At 42.5% G+C, this 24,953-nt stretch overlaps 1 protein-coding gene and 1 long non-coding RNA gene across 23 annotated transcripts in view; one reads left to right on the forward strand and one right to left on the reverse strand.

Moving 5' to 3' along the window:
- Positions 1-24,953, reverse strand: part of arvcfb (ARVCF delta catenin family member b) — a 207,133-nt gene that overhangs the window by 21,407 nt on the left and 160,773 nt on the right. For 19 of the 22 annotated variants that reach the window (XM_034871055.1, XM_034871053.1, XM_034871061.1 and 16 more), the window contains 4 exons: positions 16,847-16,964; positions 16,526-16,697; positions 14,105-14,122; positions 12,969-13,040 (listed from right to left, as the gene is read on the reverse strand). In XM_034871055.1, coding sequence (XP_034726946.1) covers positions 12,969-13,040; positions 14,105-14,122; positions 16,526-16,697; positions 16,847-16,964 — 380 coding nt within the window. The remainder of the gene's footprint in view (positions 1-12,968; positions 13,041-14,104; positions 14,123-16,525; positions 16,698-16,846; positions 16,965-24,953) is intronic. The other 3 variants (XM_034871057.1, XM_034871060.1, XM_034871066.1) reach the window with 1 other exon arrangement.
- LOC117944353 lies at positions 1,167-20,509 on the forward strand. Its single transcript, XR_004656555.1, has 3 exons — positions 1,167-1,177; positions 1,594-1,601; positions 20,322-20,509. It is a non-coding gene; the product is annotated as an uncharacterized LOC117944353 (long non-coding RNA).

The following is a 24,953-nucleotide window of genomic DNA, read 5'->3' on the forward strand; positions in this document are numbered from 1 at the left end:
CCTCCCATATCTCCACCACAAACACAGAATGCAGCGGGCAATGCCCAAACTGCTCTACTATTGATGTAGAGTCTACATAGACAATGCGTAAAGATAAAAGTCTGCGTCATGGCAGTACTAGGGTTGCTATGGAAACCCCCTCTCCACTTACAAATCTGTTCATTCGACACTCATGTGAGACAGTTGGGCAGGCTACAGCAAAACAAGTAAAAGGAACAAACAGCTTTTTAACTGCACATTACATAACATTGCAACCTGCTTATTTAGGTAATGCTCTTCATACAGAGGCAATGATTTGGAGACAGTGACAAATTGGCAATTTAAGTAGCTTTAAACGGATACCTTTGTCAACCTTACCCACAATTCTCATGATTCCACAGCAACTGGCCAAAAACCCTAGCTTTAGGGCTGCAATTAGTGGCCAAGCCCTGCTTGTGCTCCGTGTAAGTTTGTGTTTAACAGCAACAGCTCCCTGACAGGCTCAAGTGCTTCGGAGTGGAGACGTTTGTATCTGCTTTTTAGCGCATTAGTGTGTATGAATGTGTGTATTTTGTAGTGTGTTTCAGCAGCGCCCTGAGTGCCTGCTTTCTTTACCCAGGCAAATCACGTCCTCACTCAGACACAAACAATACTAGAAACTCAGGCAACAGCAAGAGCCTGACAGAGAGAAAGAGATAGAGGGAAAGAAATAGGTAGAGAGAGATAGAGATAAAGATAGAGAGAGACATGGAAACATTTCCGATTCCCTGTTTGGCAGTTTTAGTCGCTCACCTGAGCCTGAAAAGGCGGAAAAACAAGCTTACAGTCCTGCATCTGACAAATAGAGGAGGAGGAAGAAGAGAGCAAGGGGGGAGTGACAGAGGAAAGAAAAAAAGGTGAATAGGGAGCAGGGAGAGAAGGAATAATATAATGGGGGAGGAAAAGGAAAGGAAAAAGTAGAAGGAGCAAAAGGGGGGAGGATGGAAGAAGAATCCTGGTTTGAGCTATGATTGTTGTATTGTATTGTGGATGGGACAGCTGTCTGGTAAACAGTCCACAGAGATGCATGGATGATGTCGGGGTAACAACATAGTATTGAGATGGGAAAGGAAGCCATCCACAGTCTCCCAGAAGAAAAACTAATACACTGCAGTCCAGGCTAAATGATGTACTCGACAGTTTGGGATGGGGTTTGGAGGTTGGGTGTCCAGCCTTCGGGAATAAGCCTAGATAATCCTGTGAACTGCTGGTGTGTGTGAGCGGGGGGGGCTTAATAGAGATATGGCAGCAATTGGAACGAGGACTGAAGATAGAGGCCTTTGACTGAAGCAGATGTGGGGTTAGGGGGATGGGGGTGTGGGTTGATGGAGACCTAAGCCTGCAGTCCGGATGATGGAAAGGAATATATCTTAAACACACACGCACATACACAGACCAAGGTCTGTTCTTGAATTATTGGTTGAAAGCTGCTAATACCAGAAGTCAATATTTGGTGCCAATAAAAATCACAGAACATTTTCACTACCAGAAAATGGTGCATTTAATGAGTTTAGAAGGTGCTGGCAAAAGTGTAACAAATGGATTAACCGGTGTGTTTATCTCCTGTAAAGTAAGCTTTTCGAGTAATAACTCTGCCACAGTTAAAATGTGCCGTGCAATAACCAAAAACTTGACAGACATAGCAACAGTGACTAAGGCAGGGGTGAGGCATAGCAGATGTTCAATCGACTGATATACTGATTGATAAAGGGCCAAAATTGATCAATGCTTTGCCAAACCAAACCCTATACTGTGTGTATATGTTAAGCCAGCTTTGAAAGAACATGCCGACTTATTGGGACTTTAGCCTATTTATCATTTCCCAGAGTTAGATAAGTTCATACATAGCCTTTTATTGCGTGTGTGTCATAACTCTGACACACCCACCGCCAGCCTAGCTCACCAGCGACCCTGCAGGTAACTGGCTTCAACCAGCCTACTGCTCCCAATAAGTGACAAAATAACGCCAACATGTTCCTATTTACATGTCATGACTTGTATAGTCAGTGTGTAGCAATAACGAGGTCACATGAGACACAGCCTACTTACTGGGAACTATTCTCCACAAGAGCCAAAGCACCACTCCAACTGGTCATCATCTGTGCCCCAAACATTTTAGGATTTAGGACAGACATGTCATGTAAGATCGGTGTTCTTAACTCATAAACGGACAATACAAATTGATTTGTTCTTAATTTTTCCTAGTTCACATAGTTCACACAACCTTGTATCTATCTTCTTGGATGTTTTTGAATCTACCTACTTCAAGGGCAAGGGGAAGGATTCCTTTTCTCAACTAAGCCACCTCTGACTCCTCGATAAGTTTGCTGTAACAAATAGTTCAGGACCATAATAATGTTTGAGTTGAATACAAGTCTGTAGTTTTGGTTTAGGTCTAAAACGCCTTCCCTTGTGTTCATTTGTCATTTGTTCTGTCTGCGGTATGTGAAGGCTCTAGACAGTCATGATCCTGTACATACACCCCCTCAGGTGTCACCTATTTTGCTTTATTAGACCTGTCCTCGGGACTTTGTGGTTAAGTACAGACAGACTGACATTCCTCTGACTTTACTGTTGTTGCTCCTGTTTGGGTAGAAGAAAACAGGCATTTCCCATCACAGCTCCAATTCATTGGCCTGTGTGGGTGTGCAGTACCTTGAAGTTGCTCTGTCTGTTTTTGATTGGGTTTGTTCTGCTAGCACCAGGAGAGGGTGAGTCTTTTTAAAAAATAACAGTTTCTGTACTTCAACAGCAAAGGTAAATATATACACCTTTTTTTAAAATTGAGGAAAGGTGGGGATTTGCAATGTGTTGACGTGCAAGATATGGACCCAAAAAACAAGACAAAATATGAGGAAATGTGCATGGTTTCTGGCGTTGGCTATAATTCACCTTTAATTCCCACCAATTAAAGGGGAAAAAATCCTTCTGAACTCCACCTAGCAGGTGCATCATAACCAGACCAGCAGCCCCTGAACAAGTGCTCCCTTTGTCTCCAAATAGAGTCCGCATCTGGAATACTTGATGGCGGCAGTGATGGTGTTTGACGGTGGAGGGATTTCCTGTGTCTGGGTCGGTGTCAGCACGCATCTCTCATTTAACGCTCCCTCCAGCCTCGCCAACCCCCCTGTGTGAAATGGCACAGTAAAGTGTGATGGATACTCTGGATTAAGTCTCGCCTTAGAGGATGTCTTTTCGCCCCATATACACATTGCACGCACGCACACACACAGTGGTCCATTTTTTTTTCAATTACTCAGGTAATCTTATCTCTCTCTGCAACACTCTGAAAGACAACAGCACCTCTAATAGCCACATAATACCCACCTCATGCTAAAGGGCACAGTGCACTGTGTGCATGGGAGACTATTTGTGTGCGTTAATGAGTTTGTGTGTGTATGTGCTTGTGGACAGCTGTATGAATTAGGATTTGGATGTGTGCGTGCATGTGTGTGTGTGAGTGTTTATAAGAGTCAAATGAAAGTCGATGAGGATGAGATGAGTTGCCCCCGCCGGCTTAAATGAACCCATCGTCAAATCAAATGCACATTAAAATCCAAAATACTTGTGATTATAGACCAGTCAAACAGATTGGCTGTGGATGCTGAAAAACTCACCACCAAAAGAGTGTTTCATGTCGCCCTCTTCCCACTCACTCTTCTCGCTCTCTCACATAAATAGAAGCTTACATCTTTCTCCTCAGACTGTTTATACTTCCCCTTCTTCTACTCGTCTCTTTCATGGCTGATGTATAGTCACAAAAACGCAGTTAAATCACTGAGACCTTAGCCTTTATGCTCTTCTACTTACTTGCTTACAAGGAGCGCACAGATGTAATGTCACATAGGATTTAAACATTAGTTAAATCTTGAAAATACATTCAATGCCTTGCCTGATGTATTTGATTGTATGAGTAAAACCTCAGTGGAGGGAGAGTTTGATAGGCTGCCTGCCAGTGCTGAACTCATCCCTGCTCCATCTGACCCTGTCCTTCGATTGGACACCAGTCCTCAGGGTGTATTCAGGCCCTCCTGTTCACAACAGTCTAGACTGTTTACTACCAATATTTCATCGACTGTTTACCAGTTTCGGGACAGCGGCAAATTCTGGAGGGGGGGTGTGTTCCCCTCACTAAGCTTTTGTTGTAGGTCTAGCGAAGCCAGTCAGCGCGCCATTAATCAGCTTTTAATTAGATTAAAGTGCCTCTCGCAGAAACAGGAAGCAGCGCTCCTGTGCCTCGAATGGGGCCAAACAGAGGCTCCAACTGGCAAGTAAATCTCACTGCGCTTCCTCCTACTTCCCGGGAATTGCTCTTGTCTCATAATTATCACTTTGCTCCAACTGCTCAGGTTTGGGGAGATGGGAGAGGCGAATGACATGGTTGATCACCTGAAGAGTCTGATGTTGCCGGCTACTGTGGATTCCCAGCACTTTAAGAATCCCGCAGAGCCTCGTAAGAGCAGGACCTCTGATCAGGGGCACTGAGTTTTTTGGGGGTAAGGAAAGTGTACCTTGAGAAACGGTTGATCACTGCTGCCATGGTGGGCGGAAGTGCTGTTAAGTTTATGCACAGAGGTAGTGTTGGGAATTAGAGACACATCGTTATCCTTTACCAAACACAGGTGGATAAATGCATGCTATGCATCAACAAACACGCGTACTAATCTGCAAGGACTTCATTCTGCTAATGATGTGGAGAGTAGCCACTCTCACTGAGACCTCCTAGGAATAGCATTATTATGCAAACATCTCTGTATTTCCAACAAAACACAAGGTGGTCCCACTAAAATAAACCCCTCGCTCCCTTCATTTGTTTTCTTCCTCCTCTCCTTATTATCACTCCTTTTCATCACTGCCTGTGTGATATGGCTCGTGAGAGGATGGTGGCGAGTTGAAGAGGGGTTTGCAGTAGCTAAAATGTCAGCTGCAAGCCGCTGGCTATCTACCCTTTTCTGTGTAGTGCTTAGTTTTATTGTCAGCTTCAGAGGAGGGAAAGTGATTGGCGTGTGAGGAGTGTCAGGATAGCCACGGCTAGGTAAGCAGGCTCAGCGGCACTGCGACAGCTGGTGTGGCGGAGAGGGATTCATATTTAATCTCAGGTGAGGTAGTGAGGGAGGGGATGGCCCCTAAGCATGTGGGGCTTAGAACATATTGGCTTATAATATAAACACATGACATTGTCTTGTTCAGGGAGCTAACCCTGCAGCACACAAACCCGCGCAAATAAATCGGCAATCGCTGGTTGTTGGTGGAGGATGCTTTAATGTGACAGGGAGAAAGATGATTGATTTCTGTTCAATCTTAGCGTCATTTTAGCCGTCATTACCACTGGGGCTACTTTTCAGGCTGCTTGCTGATGTAGTTCACAGTTAGACAGACTTGAGATGACTTATGCAACCTAAAACAATGGATGAGTTCACATCTTTTCAACATCTGGTGAGAATGCATCTCAACAATCTCATTTCAATCTGTCTCAAATGCTTCTTGGCTGCATTTCCACGTGAATTTTGTGATATCAGATAGTTTTCCAATCTGCCCAAGACACATTATGTCAGCGTAAATTAGATAGTATGACATCTGTGCCTTGTTGGGCTATCAATTACTTGAATTTCGATTTTGATTTCAATTACAATTTTGGCTCCCAACAATCACCAAAATAGTATAATCAACAAAAAAACGATTGATTTGCCATGTTCTGTTTTGCAAGTACACTCTTATTTTGTCTGATGTTCTGAATGACACGCACATCCGCCCCTCCGCCCCTCCCGAAGCCATAAACTCCCTCAGCCTATGCAGTCAGGGAGTAGTAGACGTTGTATTCCCCTGACACGCTGTATTCACTTACTGTTTGAAACCTTTCCCAGCTTAGTGGAGGTGGACCCTAACCCTACCGCTCAAAACCAACATGAAGAAACATAGTAATGTTCCCTCAGCATTTAGTTTAGTTGTTAAACTGTAAAATAAGTCGACATGAGTCACAAAACGTTTTTCTAAGGTACTGTCTATGTGCTAGATTTTTCCTTAGATAGCTAGTACATAAGCCCACTGAGGGCAACATTATTGTTCATATTTTGGCACATTTAGTAATGACAGTAGGCTAGTAGTGGTCATAGTGAGTGAAAATGGGACCTGAGATGCAGATTGTGTGAATTAGCTGTGTAAAGTTGTGTGAAATCTGTAAAAGCTGAACCAGCTCACAGTAGTAAAACTGATTTTATTCTGATCCAAAGACTCTTTCTGTAAGATAAAGGACACTAAAAGATTATACCCTGGACACTGTTCATTATATCCAAAGGTTAATGAGTAATCGTGTTAAATAATCATGATTTTAATACTGACCAAAATAATCCGGATTTATAAGGTGTGAAGAAAGGTGCCAGACAGTCTGGATCGAGCTCTGTGTGGAGTGGAGACTATTGTATGTGTCAAGATAGCAGCTGAGAGGGAGAAGGTATGTTTGAAACTGTCCGTACAAGGGTTTATATGAACACTTCTTGTTTGTGTGCATGCACATACATATATACGACATTCCAGGAGCAGACGCTCGTGAAGTAGCCCTTGTCATTTGGGGTCTCACTTCACTGTGAAATGTGACAGCAGAGAGTGAGGAAGGGGAGGTGAAGGAGGGACGCGACTGAGCGGTGTGTGTATTCTTAACAAAAGGGTAAGTGATTCACCAAAATGGTCAAAAGGCTGCAAGCTAGCAAGAACTCAGCAAGGCCGGGAGTCAGCATTCACTACCCGGGTGTTGAATTCCACAGCCATGAAAACGTAGAGCCTACATAAAGCCGCTGCTTGGAATTATTCATGATGTCCTGCTTTGACTTGGGGTGTAGAGTAGGGCCCAAACTTCCCTTCCCATTGGAATTGTGTTACTCAGAAGCAGACTTGGCAGCGGTTAATGACACAAAGATCCTTTATCTTGAAAAATGGATTCTGCTTGAACTTCTTCGCTCACTGCAGAAAGGACGTTGTTGGTCGTGCCTTTGGGCAAGAAAAAAAAAGTTAGTTTTTTATTGTCGCAGGTTACGAGCCACAGATATCTTACAGTAAGGATTAGAAGAATCAGAATCACACCACAGAGCTGTTAAGTGGAAATATTTCTCAGCAGACAAACAATGAAAGTGAAGCTCCCTTTTCCTTAATTCAATTGAGCCTCTAACTTTGCAGACTTCAAGAGTTGAAATGCACCAGAGAGGGAGATGACTCCGATAGCAAAACAGTCAGTGTTCATAATACTACCAATCAAGATATCCAGTGGGAGGATATCAAAGAATTATACACAATGACACACATAACAGCTGGCACTAGTGTTGTTTGTCAAGGCCGAGGCCTCTCCACAAATGAAATGCTCACCGTGTAAGACAAAGCAGTGAGACGCGTTATACAGTTGTCGCCTTGGTAAATGCTGCTGTTTTATCAATTGCTCAGAGTGTGCGAGGCGAGGGGAGCACAATAAATCTCCATGGGATGGAGAGAGCACTGAAGTGGCGGAGAGAAAGAGAAATGAGAAGTGCTAAGAGAGGTAGAAGAAGAAAGAGGAGCGAGCGAGAGGGCAAAGAAATGGATGCACTGCACTGGTGCCTTTTCAAACCAAGGCCAGGCAGTTGCTTAGTCAGATTGTCCTTGTTGTCAGATATGACTAATTAGCACTACCTAACACAGTCTTGATCAATCAGCCTCACTGGAAACTACGAGCAGTTTGACAAAAAGTCATGGTGGTGGGAATAAGCTGCCAGAGGAAACAGCATTCACCCGCAAAGTTTCCAATTATTTCCTCATATGAAAAATCTACTAGTGGTGCTGGCCAAGAGGTAAAAGGCAATCAGGAGTTCACTGATGTGGATGTTTTTGAGTTGAATTACTTGTGATTAATATCACTATTTTTAAATGAAGGCTAATGAGGGCTGGCGAGTCAGCCGGTTCACCACTTTGTATCGGACTAAGTATGGAATCCCAGAGCTGCTAGCATAGCAGTTAACTTTAAAAGATAATGGGGTCACACTCCACCAGGTGAGCTAACCAGGAGTCCCGGCAGTTGACCCATCAGGCCAACTCCTGGTTGCTCCATCCAAGTTAGCGCGGCACAGCATGACGTAATCCAGCCCGAGTCGGCGAGGGTCCGTGCACCGCCCAAAGTGTGTCACCGTGTCAGCGCCCGTCAAACTTAAACGGAAACAGTGTTGTGTGCACTGTAAATATGTACCGTATTCCCCAATCTGTTTATTAAATATAAGTTTTGGGGCATTTTAGGTTTTTATATTTATAGGCCAGCTGAAGACAGGAAAGGGGAGAAAGAGGGGGGAATGACATGCAGCAAAGGGCCGCCGCGTCGACAAGTAACCTCTACATCTGGGCGCGCGGTCCACCAGGTGAGCTACCCAGGCACTCTGTATTCCCCAATCTTGGTCTTACTCTCACACACCATATCCTATTTTGTAAAGATTTTTTTAATGATTACACCAACCAAAGAGCTCTGGTTGAGGTGATTATCATGTTTTCCATTAAAATTCGGAATGGGCCTGCATATGCACATGCAGGTGTACAAGTCTTCAGCTGTCATCACAGTCTTGCTGGTAAATAATACTCCGTCTTAGCTCCAGTTTCAGGATCTGAGCACTTGTACCTGCTTGTTGCTTGAGCTCATTGAAAACACATCCACATGCTCAGAGAGGCTGTTTCTCACTCTGCTACATCGTGACACCGCTCTGACGATACCGCGAAGCCTGACGAGCGCTAGGAAAGAGCAGATGAAGGGGGGAGCTGAGGGAAGAGATGAAGGCTGCATAAAGGTTCAAGGCTAATTCATTCGAGTCACGGTGTTTCTCTCAGGACAACAAACAAACAACTGTTTCTGTATTTTCTTAACCTCCTCCTCCTCCTCCTCCGGTTGAAGGAAACCTCTGCAAAAGGAAGACTATCATTTTTTGTGAGGCAAGACACAAACCCACACACACACACACACACACACACACACACACACACACACACACACACACACACACACACACACACACACACACACACACACACACACACACACACACACACACACACACACACACACACATCCCCCACCTTCTCCCCTGTTCCCCTTTCCTGACCTTTCTCTGATCTAAAGGTTTACACTGTGGTTTCAATTAACTGCTAGGAAACGTTTCATCATCTCTAGGGCTGCCGCACTCACCGGCTCTTTAATGAAATGCGTCTTTTCACACTTCTTAATTATTTTTGGTACACCCACCCCTCGCTCTTTCTCTGCCTCTGTTCTGGGCGACATGGATAACAGACTTCCCTCTTCTGATGTATCTGCCTGCAACAGGTCCCCTTTTCTTAAAATAACTCACTTAATCAGTGAGGGTGGACAAAGTGGCAACATAATCAACTAGAAAGACAAATCACAACAAGACAAGTTCACAACAACACATTGATTTTTGAGATATAATTAACCAAGTGCGGAAGAGCTAGCCTCTACTTTTAGGCTCCGTCTGCATGTGTGAGTGGGTCAATGCTAGTACACCTTTAACCTGCAGTCACGTAGCTTTTGGACTTTTACTTACTAAATTATTTTATGCTGTAGCATCTGGAAATTCCAACTAACTAAATTTGTTCTATCTATCAACACATCTGCCAATTTTGGTGCTTTTATCACACAACAAACAATTGTTACATTAAGTTATGCCACGCCACAAATATTGTTTGCTGCTATATTAATGCTCTGAATGTTGAGTACAGACGCTTTTATGGTTAGGGGAAGATAAAAGACAAAATTCAACACTGGGTGTTGGTGGGAGGCATCAGACAGACAGCCCACGGTTCTAATGTCAGTAGCTGTAGTTGCAAGAAATCAATGTTGCATTTAGTGGGGATAGGAAGTGAACAACAGTCTAGAGGTTTTGCAGTGGTATATTAATATTAATGCAACAGTACTTTTACTTTACTTTTTAGTGATGACATTCATTATTTACAACCTGCTCCACTCTGCCTTAAAGGGATAGGTCAATGTGTTATTTGGCTGAAGGTTAGAAGAATGGTTGTCTGGTACGGTGAGGACAAGAAGTCATTGCAAAATATAATTTTTTCAAATGAGAAAGGGTCACATTTAAAGTTGCGCCAATAAATATACTTAAAAAGGGCTCGCACGTAGTGACAGACCCACAGAGAAATGGCAACCAACTCTGCAGTTCTCCTCAGCTCTTTTTAGTGTTGTCATGTCTCTCAGCTCATTGTTTTGGCTTCACACCACTCACATTTACTATAACCAACTTTAATCATGTGATATGACATTGTTGTGTTTACAACGTGTCCCGCTGGCCCCCCCCCCTAAAAACAGCTCTCAAGAGCTCTTTCAAAACTCTCTCCTATTCCTTTGCAAACACACACAGACACACACACACACACACAGCCTTGTCCAGCCCTGACCCGGTCTTGACCTCCCTCTGTGTGACATCAGATCAGGACTGGGATACACGTGTAATCTCTCATATCTCCCTCACCTATCGCCACCGCATAAGAGCTACTCTCTCTATCTTTCTCTCTACAGATGACCAGGGGACGTGGTGGATGCAGAGGTTGGTGTATGTGCCCGAAACACACAAAAAGACAACACCCCCCGGCTTTTATGGTCTCGCAGTCACCTCTGATGTTTCCTGAAGAGGAAAAAGTGATGAATATGCTTTGAAGTCAATGTGGGTTTTGCTCAAGAGATTGTGCTTATTATCCATGCACCTTACTGTTGTTACGCGCTCGAGTGTGGAGCCAATAAACGTCAGATATGATTTGTCTGTCTGCGAGAAGGAAAATGCCGAGCGCACTCACCACCGTGAACCCACACGCACATTTCAACCGTGTTTGACATTTAGGCCTTTAACGATAATTGCTTTCTCTGGATTCAAAACTCCGAAGGGTGTTGTTAGCACATTGTGTAACGTAATAGCACCACCATTGTAACCACTGTAGATCCACAGTCGCAGCATGCCAGCTTGGCTTTTACCCATGAAAACCCAGCGAGTGGAAAATATTAATTATCATCCTTGGGGCTCATTTGCTTCCCTTTACTTTAGGAGTGATGAAAAAAAGTTCATATCGGCTCAACTTGGAAAAGCATAGCAATTAATTGTGAGCTAGTTTAATGAGAGCCCACTTTGCCGTGTTAATGTGGCTAATTAACAGTCAAAGAGGAAGTGGTATTGACTTTGAGTGCCTGCCACTAGACAATGATGAAGGTGCTGATATGTAAATACTACATAAGGGCATGTAACAAGTACACTACTAGACAGATGGACAGCCACACACACACACACACACACACACACACACACACACACACACACACACCTTTACACAGAGGAAGGTATTACAGAGTCACTCACACACAAGCAAATACACATTCTGTCACTGTCCGGATGCAGTGATGTGTACACTGCATACTAATTAACTTTGATGACTGTTACAACTGCTTGTCAGTGCCAAAAAGCAAAGAGAGAATGAGTGCACACACACGCTTAGTCACACATTATTGATAGTATCAGTAGCAGTGACAGCGGGCGATGCTGTGCTCGGCAACCTTCCATGTGGAGTGTGCCAAGTTACCATTGCCACGTCACGGGTCACATGTTATAATGTTATAGTTATAGACATGGTATGGAAAGGTACAGCAGTAGTAAGGCTGATTCCATTGTTTCACGATACATGGGTGCCCATTCGATTTGTATTGAGATTTGATAGTATTAAGTATCGTGATTTTCTTTTCCTTCTTTGACAAAAACTAAAGTTGAATATTACACCACAAGAGACAATATACCATGAGACGTTTATTTAAGCTAATTGTTTTCTAAGAGGAATTCCCATCACATGTCAGTCAGTTAGTCATTTATTTGTCAGTGGACATTTATTTAATTTGTAAAGAAATACATAGCATGGATGTTCTGTATTTAGCTGGAAACGGATATGATGTAGTTGCCATCGGCTTAAAAAGTATTTTGGCAAAACATTAGTAAAGATAATATGAAAATTAATTTTAAAAATCATTGCAAAAAATAATCACAACACATTTTTCCCTCCACCCCAGTAGGATAAATAAATCAGGAGAGGAGGCCGTTACTATTCTCTGATTAGGGTCAAGAAGAGCACACTTCCTTGAACCCAACAGCGAAACTCCTCTTTCTCTCCACCTTTGTGTTGCTGACATCCAGTTGCTGCAAAATCTGAATGTTACTAAATAAGTCCACTGCTGCAGTTAGCACTATGGCATGTAGGCTCAGATGGAGATGGGACATATGATGATATATGCCATGAGATGATAGAAATCTGCAGCATTTCTGTGCCATTTATACCAAGGCAGCTGTGCTGAGTCTTTCTAAACCAATGAGGAGGCCGTATTTCTGGCAGCATTAGATTTATAGGAATTTTAAATCAATGTGATGAAGTACCTGGATTTGCCAGGGATTTAAAATCCCTGGAATAGACAAATACAGACATCCCTATGTAATTTGTTAATACACTTTATTAACATGTTGCCAACTGTATTTCCAGCAAGTTGACTATATTGACTATATTAGTATCCTTATGGTGTTGCAAATTGGGATTCAAATAATGATTATTTTGATCAGGGGATACCTTAACATTTTGGGAGTATGCTTATTTGCACTCTGGCAAAGAGTCCTCTTTTTTCTAAAGAATTTGGCACATAGCCTCAGTATTAAATGACGTATACTGTGACAGAAGATTTGGTCCATATCCCGACCAACAGATAAAACAATGGATGCACTTGAGCTCCAAACTTGATAGAGCGAGAGATAGTGTTGAATAAAAGCCTGTTGTCTTTTATTTCCTTTGTGTCTCAGTCCGTTGTTGTATTTGACAAAAAGATGGCTTACAGAGTTGATGCTCTCAAAATCCGTTAACAAAGTGTTAACAGAGGGATGTTTAGCTTGAGAGATGAGACCTACCTTTTGACGGCTCAGAGCGCTTGGGCAGATCCAATGTGTCGTAATTTTTGTCGTTGTCACCGTTTTTCCTGCCTGGGTAAAGTGAAGAGGAGGGAATAGAAAGTCAGTGCCATATCCTAATCATACTGTATAACACATAAACATATGGACTATAAGAGACGATGTTACTGACACCAGGATTAGAACGATATGCGTTCAGAAGGTTAATATATAACATTTTTGACTGAATCTGCAAATATCTCATATTAGTTTTTCATATATGCATTTTTTTGCATTCTAATCATAGTGTAACCTCCATCTCTGACATATCGGTCTAATCCAGGGCTACACACCCAGCGTGTTCACAAAGAGAAATTAAATACCAAAAACATACTGTATGAGAAGCTCAGCTTGCTAATGATTATGTCACGTGCACATGGACATGCCCATGGGACAGTACAGAGACAAAAAGATGATTGAGACAAGAGTGACATTTTTCCCACCCTGCCAACATTGTATCTGAAAACCCCTCAAACTAATAGACATTAACAAAACTATAATACAAACTTGAGTATTTTCATTTTTGGAAAAGTAAATGTACTTGCCATTTACTAGCCAGCGGGTGATTAGCTTAGGTTAGCATAAAGACTGGAAGCAGCGAGCATGACTCTGTGTTAAGGTAACAACATTTGGGCGGAGCCAGGCTCGCTGTTTCCAAAACCTTCCACCTTCTTAGAAGCTACGTTAAATGACTGCTGATCTAGTTTCATAGTTAATGCATCTTCTCATATCAGCAACACAGCCATAATAAGTATTCCCCAAGATGTCAAACTATTCCTTTAGGACAAACTGGTGAAGATCTGGTGAACAACTATTTATGACATTCTCTACATGCACACACTAACAGGGCCTGTAGGTCTGCAGCAGAGCTTGGAGTAGCGGGGGAGTCTATAAAACTCAGGTAGGTATGGTGCAGGAATGCATGTGGAATGAGTAAAGTCCTTGGAACTTTCTCAGGTTTTTTGGAGGACACCCAAAACTACTTCTAACTATAATCTACAGCCAGGGGGAGGAGGATGAATAGGAGAGGGGGAGGACATGGAGAAGAGAAGGGAGGAGAGCTGAAGTGAGAATAGAGGTTGAGGGGGGACACTCACCTTGATTAAACCATTCCTCTATAGTTAGCCAAAGAAGCAGCGGCGATGCCAAAAAACACAAAGCAGGGAGAAGAGAGAAGAAGCATGGTGAAAAAGACGTGTGTGAGTGTGTGTCAAGAAGCTCTGCAATAGTTGTGAACAGTTTTTCACAAAAAGAAGGCATCTTTTACTGAATAGGGGATGTGACAGAGTTAAGGAGAAGGAGAACAAAACAAAATAGAGACAGAAGGAGAGAGCAAAGAGAGAAATAGGAAGGAGTACTTCAGACAGAAAAGAGGCTAGATGGGAAGTCATTAGCAGTCCATAGGTGTTGGCCGAGAAGCTCAATGAGTTGGCAGCAGTGGGATGGCTTTTTAGAGAGAAAAGGGAGAAGGAGAAAGAAATAGCCGGGAAAGTGTGAAAAATTGGAGAACAAACTGTATGAAGATAAGGTAGAAAGTGAGAAATAAAGAAAGAAAGAAAAAAATGTATGAAGAAAGGAAGAAAGAAAGAAAGAAAGAAACTAAGAAGAAAAGTAATTAGCTTCCATGTCAGATGGGAAGACAGCATAGAGAGTTACAGTGAAACATATACATAACAACAGCACAAACCGTTTGCATAAGGTGTCATTAAACTCACTGGCTGGAAAAGAACAGAAATGTGCTCACAGAGATGGAAATGACAGCCGAGAATCAGACATGTACATGCTAAAACAAAGCTCGGACTGCTGAGCATAACGGTAAATGTAATAGGGAATGTGACATTAAACTGAAGAGGAGGCCGAGCGTAGCCTGCTTAGGTAACAAATTACCCAGCATATTGCCCCCAGTGTTGCTTAACTACCCGCCTCCTTGCTCCTTTATAGCCGTGTTTAATGGTTCTGTACCTGAGCCTGCTTTTCCCATAGAAGGCCTTCATGGTCTGTAGCAGCTAAACACATTCTTATTCAAAGCTTGTGTGTGTGTGTGTGTGTGTGTGTGTGTGTGTGTGTGTTACAGTATTTATGTGGATAATTGGTGTCTTTATAACTCTGTGTCCATGTGAGCCACTGTGTCGTCCTGACCCTTGAACCACAGGATTCTCCAACGAGTCGTTAGAAGTCGAGGGTCACTGGCTGGCAGTCCCGCGCCATTGGCTGACTGATTAATGGCAGCCATTAATATTGTACAGCTGGGAGATTACAGTGTCGTTTAGCTAAAAGCCCGGGAGACTGTTGGCTAACACGTCGCTAACAACACGTGCGTACATATGGCACATCTGTTAAGGAGAATCAATAACGGCAACAATCCTCCTGGCATAGCGGAGGGTGTCACGGTGCACGTCCATCAGGAAGTGGCTGAACACAAATGTCTCATCACAGTCTGGTACTGAAGCTAAGAGGTTACTGTGACAGTGAATAAACAAGCTGCCTCCTCTTTAATGTCTGCACACACTCAGCACTTGGTTATGGTGAAGTAGCTGTAATAATGTCGATTTGAATGTGCTACTGTTTCAGAGAACTGATGGCCAGGATTTGATCAGTTGGTCCCTGTAAGTGATGTCATTTACTCGTGATTATTTTCACATATAACTTGCAATCAACCAATCAGAGGTCCTCTCCCATTCCCTTTAACAGCCAGGCGCGTTTGGACCTCGGTGCATCGCTATGCATCCATGTGTGTGTAACAAGAATAGTGTGCGCGTTGTGCACGAGCCTAGACGCATTTTACTAATGCGCTAACATTGAAATGCTGCATTATTGACTTTAGACCAGGTTTTTGTTGGTCAATGGCGCTATCACTTCCCGCTGCCTCAAGATATAGCAATAAGCAATACTCCCAGAATGCACCTGAACACAACTCCCTGTAAGACCAGCACGTCCATGGGCACAGGTCCATTTGCTATTTAAACGACGTGGGCGCAGGACAGTCCTAAAATAGCAAAGACACTTGCGTTGGGCTTTGCGCTGCACTGCGTCGGCTGAAAGATCAGGCCTGTTAACTCTTTTTTTCATGAGAGTGTCAAGAGAGGAGAATTGCTTTGAGACATCCTAAGTAGTAAGTGTCTATGTGCACATTAGGTGTGAACGATTATTTCACATTATCTAACAACATAGTTATTGTCAAAGAGGATTTGCGTGAGCCCAGCGCTCATGTAACAATAACAATAAACTGAAATACCACAAAGGCAACAAAGGAAAGAATGGTATCTCTACAACCCAGCTGGAATGACTGCTCTGCTCTGTCAGTTCTTTTCAAATCCTACAGATGAAAAAAACATTAAAAGAAGGCAGAAGAGACAATAATAAGGCCTATGAATCTATACAAATCTAAATTATGTATTCAAATTTTCTACTACTTTTAATGTTGCATTAGCAGTTGTTTTATCGAAGAGACAGAAATCTAATTTAGAAATTCCTCGAGTTCCCGATTCTGATCTGTCTCCCTGTTTCCTCCTTCTCACCTTTGGCTTTCTTGCCTCCGAAGCAGCCAGCGTCGTCCTTTTTCTTCCTCTGTGGTCCTGCCGAGCCAGGGGCCTGAAGCGCTGAGGGGTCCTGGAACTTCTCGGCCCCTGGCACCTCTTTGTGGACGTGGTAGGACAGGTTCCTCATAATACAAACACAGTTCTCCACGGACTGGGAGGCAAGAGAGACGGAGACGATGTCAAGTACATCTGTGTGGTACGGCGATAGGATCTCAACAACTACTGGACAGGAAACGGAGGCCATGTGCTGTACAGCTGTATGTATGATTATGTCTTTTAGTGAATGAGTCAAAGTGCTACCTTATTGTCCATGTCTTTCTTCCCTACAGCTGACTGGAGCGCGTGTAGCAGGGCGTCCACCAATCCCTCGCATTCCCTCAGTCGGCGGCGAGCCTCTGCCCCGTCTGAGCTCACATTTCTTTGGGAAGAGAAACCGGAAACACACCGTGTCAGTAAGCATGAGAGAGGCATGTAGAAAAGCCACAACCAGATCCACACCACACCGCTGATGGAAGCTGCAGACATACGTAGGATTCACGACGCAGCTCTTCTGCAACAAAGAGCTGCATTTCTGCAGCCATTTTACAAAATTCTAAATTTAAATAAAAATAAAATAAATATTTATATATAGTGTACACTACCGGTTCAAAGTTTGGAGTCACTTAGAAATTTCCATTGCGCTCCGTTATGGACAGAATCCCAGCTGAGATGAGTTGCATAGTTTTTTAACCAGGGCAGCAGGTCAGATTACATTATGTGATTACATAACTGTGAAAGGCTTCTCCAATGTTTTCTCTCTTAGTTTTTTAAATGATATGTTATATTAGTAAACACAATGTGCCTTTGGAACATTGGATGAATGGTTGCTGATTTCAGCCAATGTAGATATTGCATTAAAGAACAGCCCCCCCACCACTCAGATAAGCTAGTATTCTGTCAATAATGGAATGGTATGGAAATTTGTAAGTGACCCCAAACTTTTATGAACATATTGAAAGCAAATTAATTGTCCTATTTGTGAAAGAAATGCATTTACACATTGAAAATAGTCTTAACATGTCTACTAAGGTAGCCATACAGTTCAGATTAAGGATTTACTGCCATTCGTTTTCATCCATGCAGCTCAGTTTAATGCAACTTCATTTTATAATGTACATGTAGCAGAGGGACCCAATGTCGTCTCTCTTTTAGCTAAGGGGTCCTTGGTCTAAAAAACGTTGAAGAGCCCTGATCTAGTTTAAGGATTCCCTTTGGAAAACATGTACAGACTGGATAACAATGACTGGCAGGTGTACTAAATGACGGTCATAAAAGCCCAATATCATCAACCCAGTACCAGTCTAACCCAACCTTGTGACCCGTGGCCTTTATTCTCCCTGTCTGCCTCAACAGTACAATATCAAAAAAGCCTGACTGCTTTAAGAATAATCTTAAAAGAATTACGAATTGAAATTTCATTTTGGTACAAAGGGAAATGCCTTCCTTGTTACATCAGCCAGTGCCCTGAGCACAGAGCAGCGGAGCTGGTGCAGTCTTAGTCTGGCTGTCTGACGGAGTGTGAAAGTTGAGGCTTTAAAGAGGGTTAAGAGATAGCTGGGGCTCCGTGCTCCTCACCAGGGACTTCATTTATGAGGGCTTCCAACCCACATAATCCCATTAGCCGACCCCCAGTTAGTACTGGGGAAGAATGGCAGCCTTGCAGAGGTAAGCAGAGCTGGAGTGCTGTGTGGACAGAAACGCATATCACATCCAACACTGCTATACGTATGATGTTTGTGTTTAAATGATGAATTTGCTCTGTTTGGATTATATTAGAATCCTCCCGCGAGTCAAGTCAGAATAGACCTACACCATGAGCAGGGGTTACTAAAATTCCATTGTCAGATTTGAATTTAACACTACTCCTACTACAGTAGGCTACTTTAAAGGTAATACTGTATCTGAAGTCTCTTTGTATAGACCTTAGTGTTCCCCTAATACTGTATCTGAAGTCTCTTTTATATAGACCTTAGTGGTCCCCTAATACTGTATCTGAAGTCTCTTTTATATAGACCTTAGTGGTCCCCTAATACTGTATCTGAAGTCTCTTTATATAGACCTTAGTGGTCCCTAATACTGTATCTGAAGTCTCTTTTATATAGACCTTAGTGTTCCCCTAATACTGTATCTGAAGTCTCTTTTATATAGACCCTAGTGTTCCCCTAATGCTGCCCCTTGTAGATAGTTAGTGTTAATTAAAACTGATCTTTGGTATAGACCAGAGAGACAGCACCGGCCATCTGGACCTGCTTATAAACTAAAACCCATCCATTTTCAGCTGTCTGAAGATAGTCACCACCTCCCCTGTAAATGGATCTGGAGGAGCGGCCGCCTTGGATTTATTAGACAGGAGTGTGTTTTAGGGCAGACAGACAGTAGAGTTTTATTGTCAGCTGTTTCATTTCCAGGAGTCTTTCAGGGAGCAGTTGTCTTTGTCCAAGGTTTATGGACGGGTGCATCTGTCAGGGGAGACGGTGCAGGAAGGTGCTGTTGTCACTGGACAGGTTATCTGGTGGTGTAATATTTAGTGGGGGTTAATGTCAATAGGTGCTGGTGATTTAGATCTATCTGGGACTTACCATCTGTTGTACTCTTACTGCACATTATCCCCAAGTGAGTAACTTTCTAATCTAAGCAATCAGATATCAAAGCCTCTGTTAATTACTGATTAGATGTGGGAACCAGAATACCTTTTGAAAGAAGCAGTCCACCTTGGATTTGTAAAACCGTATCCCTTATCCACATAGATCCACTTTCTTAAACCATGGCACACCTTCACAGTGATACTTTATGTCCATCTGCATAACATGCATGCACATCAACCTTCTTAAATTAAAATGATGAAAATAGAAAACATCCTAGCTGCAGTATGACGGCCTATTTAAATGGGAGTGCTCTAGCCATGCTAGCACTCCTCCAGAGTTGAGTTCTAACAGATCACTGTGATGTGTGTAGTGGTCTCCTGACACCAGCCTGTTGTCATTTTTAACAGTGAATGGCCGTGCGTATTGCCACCGGCTGGCCTTCCCCATGCATGCTGTTACTTTAGGAAGCGCTTGATTTGATATGCAGTGGAGTTTTCTATCGCCCGAGCATGCATTTTAATGTCAATATCGCTCAATGCAGTCATGTTCATTTACTTGTTGGAAGCCAAAAATCGTCATTATGATTAATATTTGATTAATTGTGCAGTCCTTCCACAAATCATGACTAAATCTCATGATCCACTGACTAACAGTAGAAGAGGCCATGGGTGTGTCATTTTCCCATCCAGCCCCAACATTTTCACATGAAGAACCATTTAAGAATTGTTTGGCCAAGGCAAAAAACAATATCTTTGCTCCTTCAACAGCATATAGATTTCTTCTCATTATATTACTGGTAAAATTAAGTTTACGCTCTTATTTTGATAATCTTTTAGGAAATTTAAGCTCTTAAAAAAAAAAGCTAAGTGCTCTCACCATTCATCCTAATGACAGGAAAAAAAGGGGCACCACAGTGGATCAGTGCCATTTTCAAAAGGCTCCCAATTTAAAAAGGTACTCAAGCCATCACACTGTACTTGTATGCCAGTTCTTCCAGAAAAATTCTGTTTTTTTGTGATTGTTGCAAAAATCTTTGATAATGCATGACGTTTTCTTATAAAATGTGATGGAATATGCGGGATATTTATGCAACTTTATGCAATGAAATTACATGAACTTACAAAAATTGCGGTTTGATGCAAAAGAGACAGTGTTTGTCTTGTTGCCTAACTACGTCACTTCATAACGTTCCCATGACAACAGAGGGAAATGACTGCTCTTGTGTGAAATTAACGCAACATTTTTCAACTTTCTGTTAAGATATGTGTGACTGTTTTGCAACAGAAATACACATTATTTAGAGCGGAAATCAGCAATTTATGTGGCGAAATGCGGCGTAATTTAATACGCAGATTATTGCTGCTTACGCATCAAATGATGTGTGACACAGTGTGTGGGTGTGAATGTGGCTCAGAGTCATGTGGCCAACAGAGGACAATAGAGCAGCTAGGACAAATAGACTGGAGCAAGATGTAAGGGGACTGATGGAGATGGATGGAGACGTGGCTGGTCTCAGCTAATGCCCTGCAAGGTCAACAGCAACACTGCGGGACCATGTGTTTGCCCTGGGGTTGGGTATGCTTTATGTTTTATCTTATAGATCATTATCCACTTTATCTAATCTTCTCTTATTATCTGAGTAAGAAAATAGACTTAGATATGATAAAAGCCAAATTCACCTTTAATAGCTTTCCGCTCACATCTTAGACATGTTTCATCACACATTTTGACACATTGTGCTAGGAAAAGCATAGGTGTAAACGATAAAATGAATGATGTTGGTATTCCATTGAGCTGCTTCAGTTTCAGAGTCCTGGCAGCGTGCATGCTGTCCCAGCTTACTGGGACACTGGAAGAGAACAGAGCCATTGTTAATGTTATTGTTCCATTTTGAGAAACACGGTCAAAAAGCACAAGACCAGCGATGATTTGTAAACACGCTCCATCTTGACATGGTACAAGTGATATCTTCACTTTAGTTGGATGTCCTAAAGGTATGTGATTCTTAAGAATTTAGACTTCATTGTCACCATGGGGAAATTCTTTATCACAAACCATACATTATGGACACAGCCCGCTTACATAAAAACCAAAGTACAAACATAGCAGAATAACACAGACAAAGGGGCAGTGTTTAGGCTTGCCATAGCTGCTGACACCAGGCTTTTCAGGGTCGTGTACCTGCGTCCAGAGGGCAGAATGATGAAGTGACTTTTGAGTGGGTGTGTATTGTCCTTGGCTTTTGTGGTTGTGATGCGTGTGACGGCCTTAACATTGATGTCTGCGAGTGTGGGAGTGAGGAGCCCGATTAATTTGCCAGCAATGTTGGTGATCCCTATGAGTGTGGGACAATGCATTCTGCATTCTTATGCCCAGCTGAAGGTAAATCATAAGATGTTTGTCATCATTTCTCCTCACGTTTAATTATATTTATTTTGTGATTAAGTGTACCTGAATCATGTTTTATCCTTGGTAAAATCACACAATAGCAAATCATCCATCCAATCTGAAATACTTTATTGTAAAAACTGCAGCTGATTGTATAATTTAAAAGCATTTATATTCCTATTATTATTTTACACAAACACACACACACACACACACACACACACACACACACACACACACAGTCTTCCCTTCACTGAGCCCACAGCATAAACACTGTAAATAAGCTGGCTCCTATCAACAGAGGAGGCTATTATAATAAAACTATCCCCCGGCTTTATTGAGGTGTAAGCTGCGTCTCTGTTGGCGTGAGCAAACAGATTCTCCCTGGCATCAGCACTTCTCCCCCAGCGCATAAACCCTGCATCTAGGCAACATTGGACTTGGTCACAGTTACCATGGAGACGTACTCTCGTCAGCAGTGGCTGCATCGTGGGTCGAGGAAGTGAGAGCGCAGGGGAGATAATGTGGTATGTGCCAGAGGTGAGATATGTGGCATCAGGGGTGATGAGGTTTGGATATAGTGTTTGGGAAGACGGTGAAGAACACACAGTACATGCACACACAAAAGGAAAGACAGGTAATGAAAGACAGCATGGGGAAGACAATGAGACACAGTCAGAGGCAGTGAGAGTAGGGTTCCAACTGTGGCCCTGATCAATAATTCCATGACTTCTCTTGAACTTTCCTTAGTTCTATCAGAGCTATTTCATTCCCTGTTGGTTTGTAATGCTGCTCTTCAGCTCAGCAGAAAATGTTCTAAAATGTAAAAGCAAGTTTACACACTTTTCTACAGCCAGAGAAAACTAGCTGGAAAGAATCTAATGCTGAGCAATAATGTGTGAACATAAATTCTGGTACTTTCTGTCTAAGCTGGATTTGGGTGTTCTACTCTTCTGGATGTCAACCAGCACGCTGCAGCGAGTACTCCTGGAGACGCTCTGTCCTGGACTAGATGCACAGAGAGTGGTCTAGACTTACTCTATCTGTAAAGTGTCTTGAGATAACGCTTGTTATGATACTATAAATAAAACTGAATTGAACTGAATTGAATTTGAAGCCAACAATGACAGATTTAGCAGTAAAGGTAGCTGAGAGGACATACTTGGAGAGGGGAAACTACTTGGAAGTTAATAACAGGAATTAAAGACTGCTGCACTCAAGTCATCCTCCGTTGATGACAGCATTTACAGGCCGAGGCAGAGAGGTTGCTTCACTGATGTTTTGCCATTTCTGAGGTGCACTCAGGTGCCTGGCACTTATATTGCAGCCAATTTGAATACCAGGTATTCAGCTGACGCTGTTCTACACAAAATGTGTAGAGTGCATTATTTTTGAAAACAGGGACGCTTTTAGAGCATGGGTCTTCAGTGCGTTTCAAGCCAAGAACCCCTTAACTGATAGAGAGACGCAGCAGGGACCCCCTAATACATTGCAAAAATCTTATAAAAATTAAGTTGCATATTAAACAGAGCTAGGAACATGTAGGACGGCCTAAAGCCTTAATACATAACTTTTAGCATAGAATACTATGCCTTTGTACATAAAAATTGCCGGCATTGTGTTTTAATGGTATACATACGTGTGGATGAAACTGCATCTGTGGATGGCTATTTTAGCGACTAAGTGGCCTACCTTACCTATACGCCAGTACGCTTATCATCAATGGGTTTTTTCACAACAGATCAAAAGGTACTGTAATTAAAAGGTATGAGATTCAAAACATTTTAGTGAGTTTCCGGCTGATAAACAGGTTCAAGGACTAAAGCAGACCTTCACTTTCTCAAACGCATGGAGCGGACAGGGTCAGCAGATTGGCCGTGGGAGTCTCACTACTTTAACGGTGAGGTTTGTCACTTACGTGACTGTGGAAATGGAGACGTTAGCACCATTTTGGATGACTGACCTAAGAACGCCTCAAGGTTTCAGTCGCAGTCACTGGAAACAATCAGAGCAGAGCAGTAGGACTTGCCGGTTCAGCTCATATGTGAAAATGAATGATATACTGTTTTTCTGCAGCCCCCCTCTCTCACCTTTTATGTCTTCTGCTGTCCTATCAAAATAAAGGCGGAAATAACGTGACTTTAAAACCAATTTTTCTAAAATCTATTTGAACAAAATGAAATTAGAGCATAAATGTTTGTCATTTATTTTCCAGCTCCTTCTAGGTGAGCCCTGTCTCTGGTGTTACGTGACTCTACGACGTGTAATGTAAGACAGCCAATCACAGACATTATTAGATCTTGGTAGATACATGCGTGCCAATTAGCTCAATGTCGCTAATGAGACTGACCTCTTAGGTATTCAAATTTGGTATTGAATGACGAGGCATTATTCAATACTCAATACTAAGGATGCAAATTGATTGGTGCGTAAAAAGAGTTCCATACCCAGCCCTAACTGCGCCATGTTCTTCTAAAGTCAACCAGCCATCCTCCTGCAGACACATCCGGCATTTCACACACAGACACGGGCAGGGACAGAAGAGCACAGCATCTGCCATATCATAAATTCTTTTACTACGCAAAGAGTTAAACCTGACCCTTGCCCATGGCCAACAAGAGCACATGTGTTTTTTAATATTTGTCACACCTTTCCCCACCTACAACTGGCAACTTAGGAAAAACAAACGTTCAAGGCCGTCGGCATGTTTAGGGTCCCCTCTATTAAATGCAGGATGATCTCTAAAACGTGCCCACAAGCTGTAAACCCAAATTGACTTTAACCTGAATAAATCTGCCCTCTGTCTGTCTATTTATATTTCTTTTTGCATCTTTCGTGATTTAAACCTATTTTTTTCAAAAGCGTTCAACCTGCCTAAGCCTCAAAAGACAGCTTCCTGCATTTGCTAAATGTTGAATATGTGTAAAGCTTTTTGGTGCAATTACCACTTTAGACTTTTATTAATGGAGGATTGTTTAATTTACAGATGTTCGTTCATTATTTGATTAATATGCTCATATTGTGCTCATTTTCATGTTCATAATTGAACTTAGAGGTTGCATCAGAATAGGTTTATGTGGTTTAACTTTCTAAAACACCATATTTGTTGTACTGCAAATTGCTGCAGCTCCTCTCTTCTCCCTGTGTGTTGAGCTCTATGTTTTAGCTACAGAGTGAGACATCTCACTTCTGTTCCATCTTTGTTAAGAGTCACACATGGGCAGTAGCTAGGTAAGGACTACTAGCCAGTCAGAAGCAGAGTATGAGGGCGTGCCCCAACAGTACCTGGGTAAGGACTACTAGCCAGTCAGAAAGCCAAAAAGCATAATATCAACACTTTAAACAATTTAGCTATAAAATGTCCATTTTCATTTTCCAGAGCCCAAGTTAAAATC

The sequence above is a fragment of the Etheostoma cragini genome, chromosome 5 (assembly GCF_013103735.1).
Source record: "Etheostoma cragini isolate CJK2018 chromosome 5, CSU_Ecrag_1.0, whole genome shotgun sequence".
NCBI classification, from domain to species: domain Eukaryota; kingdom Metazoa; phylum Chordata; class Actinopteri; order Perciformes; family Percidae; genus Etheostoma; species Etheostoma cragini.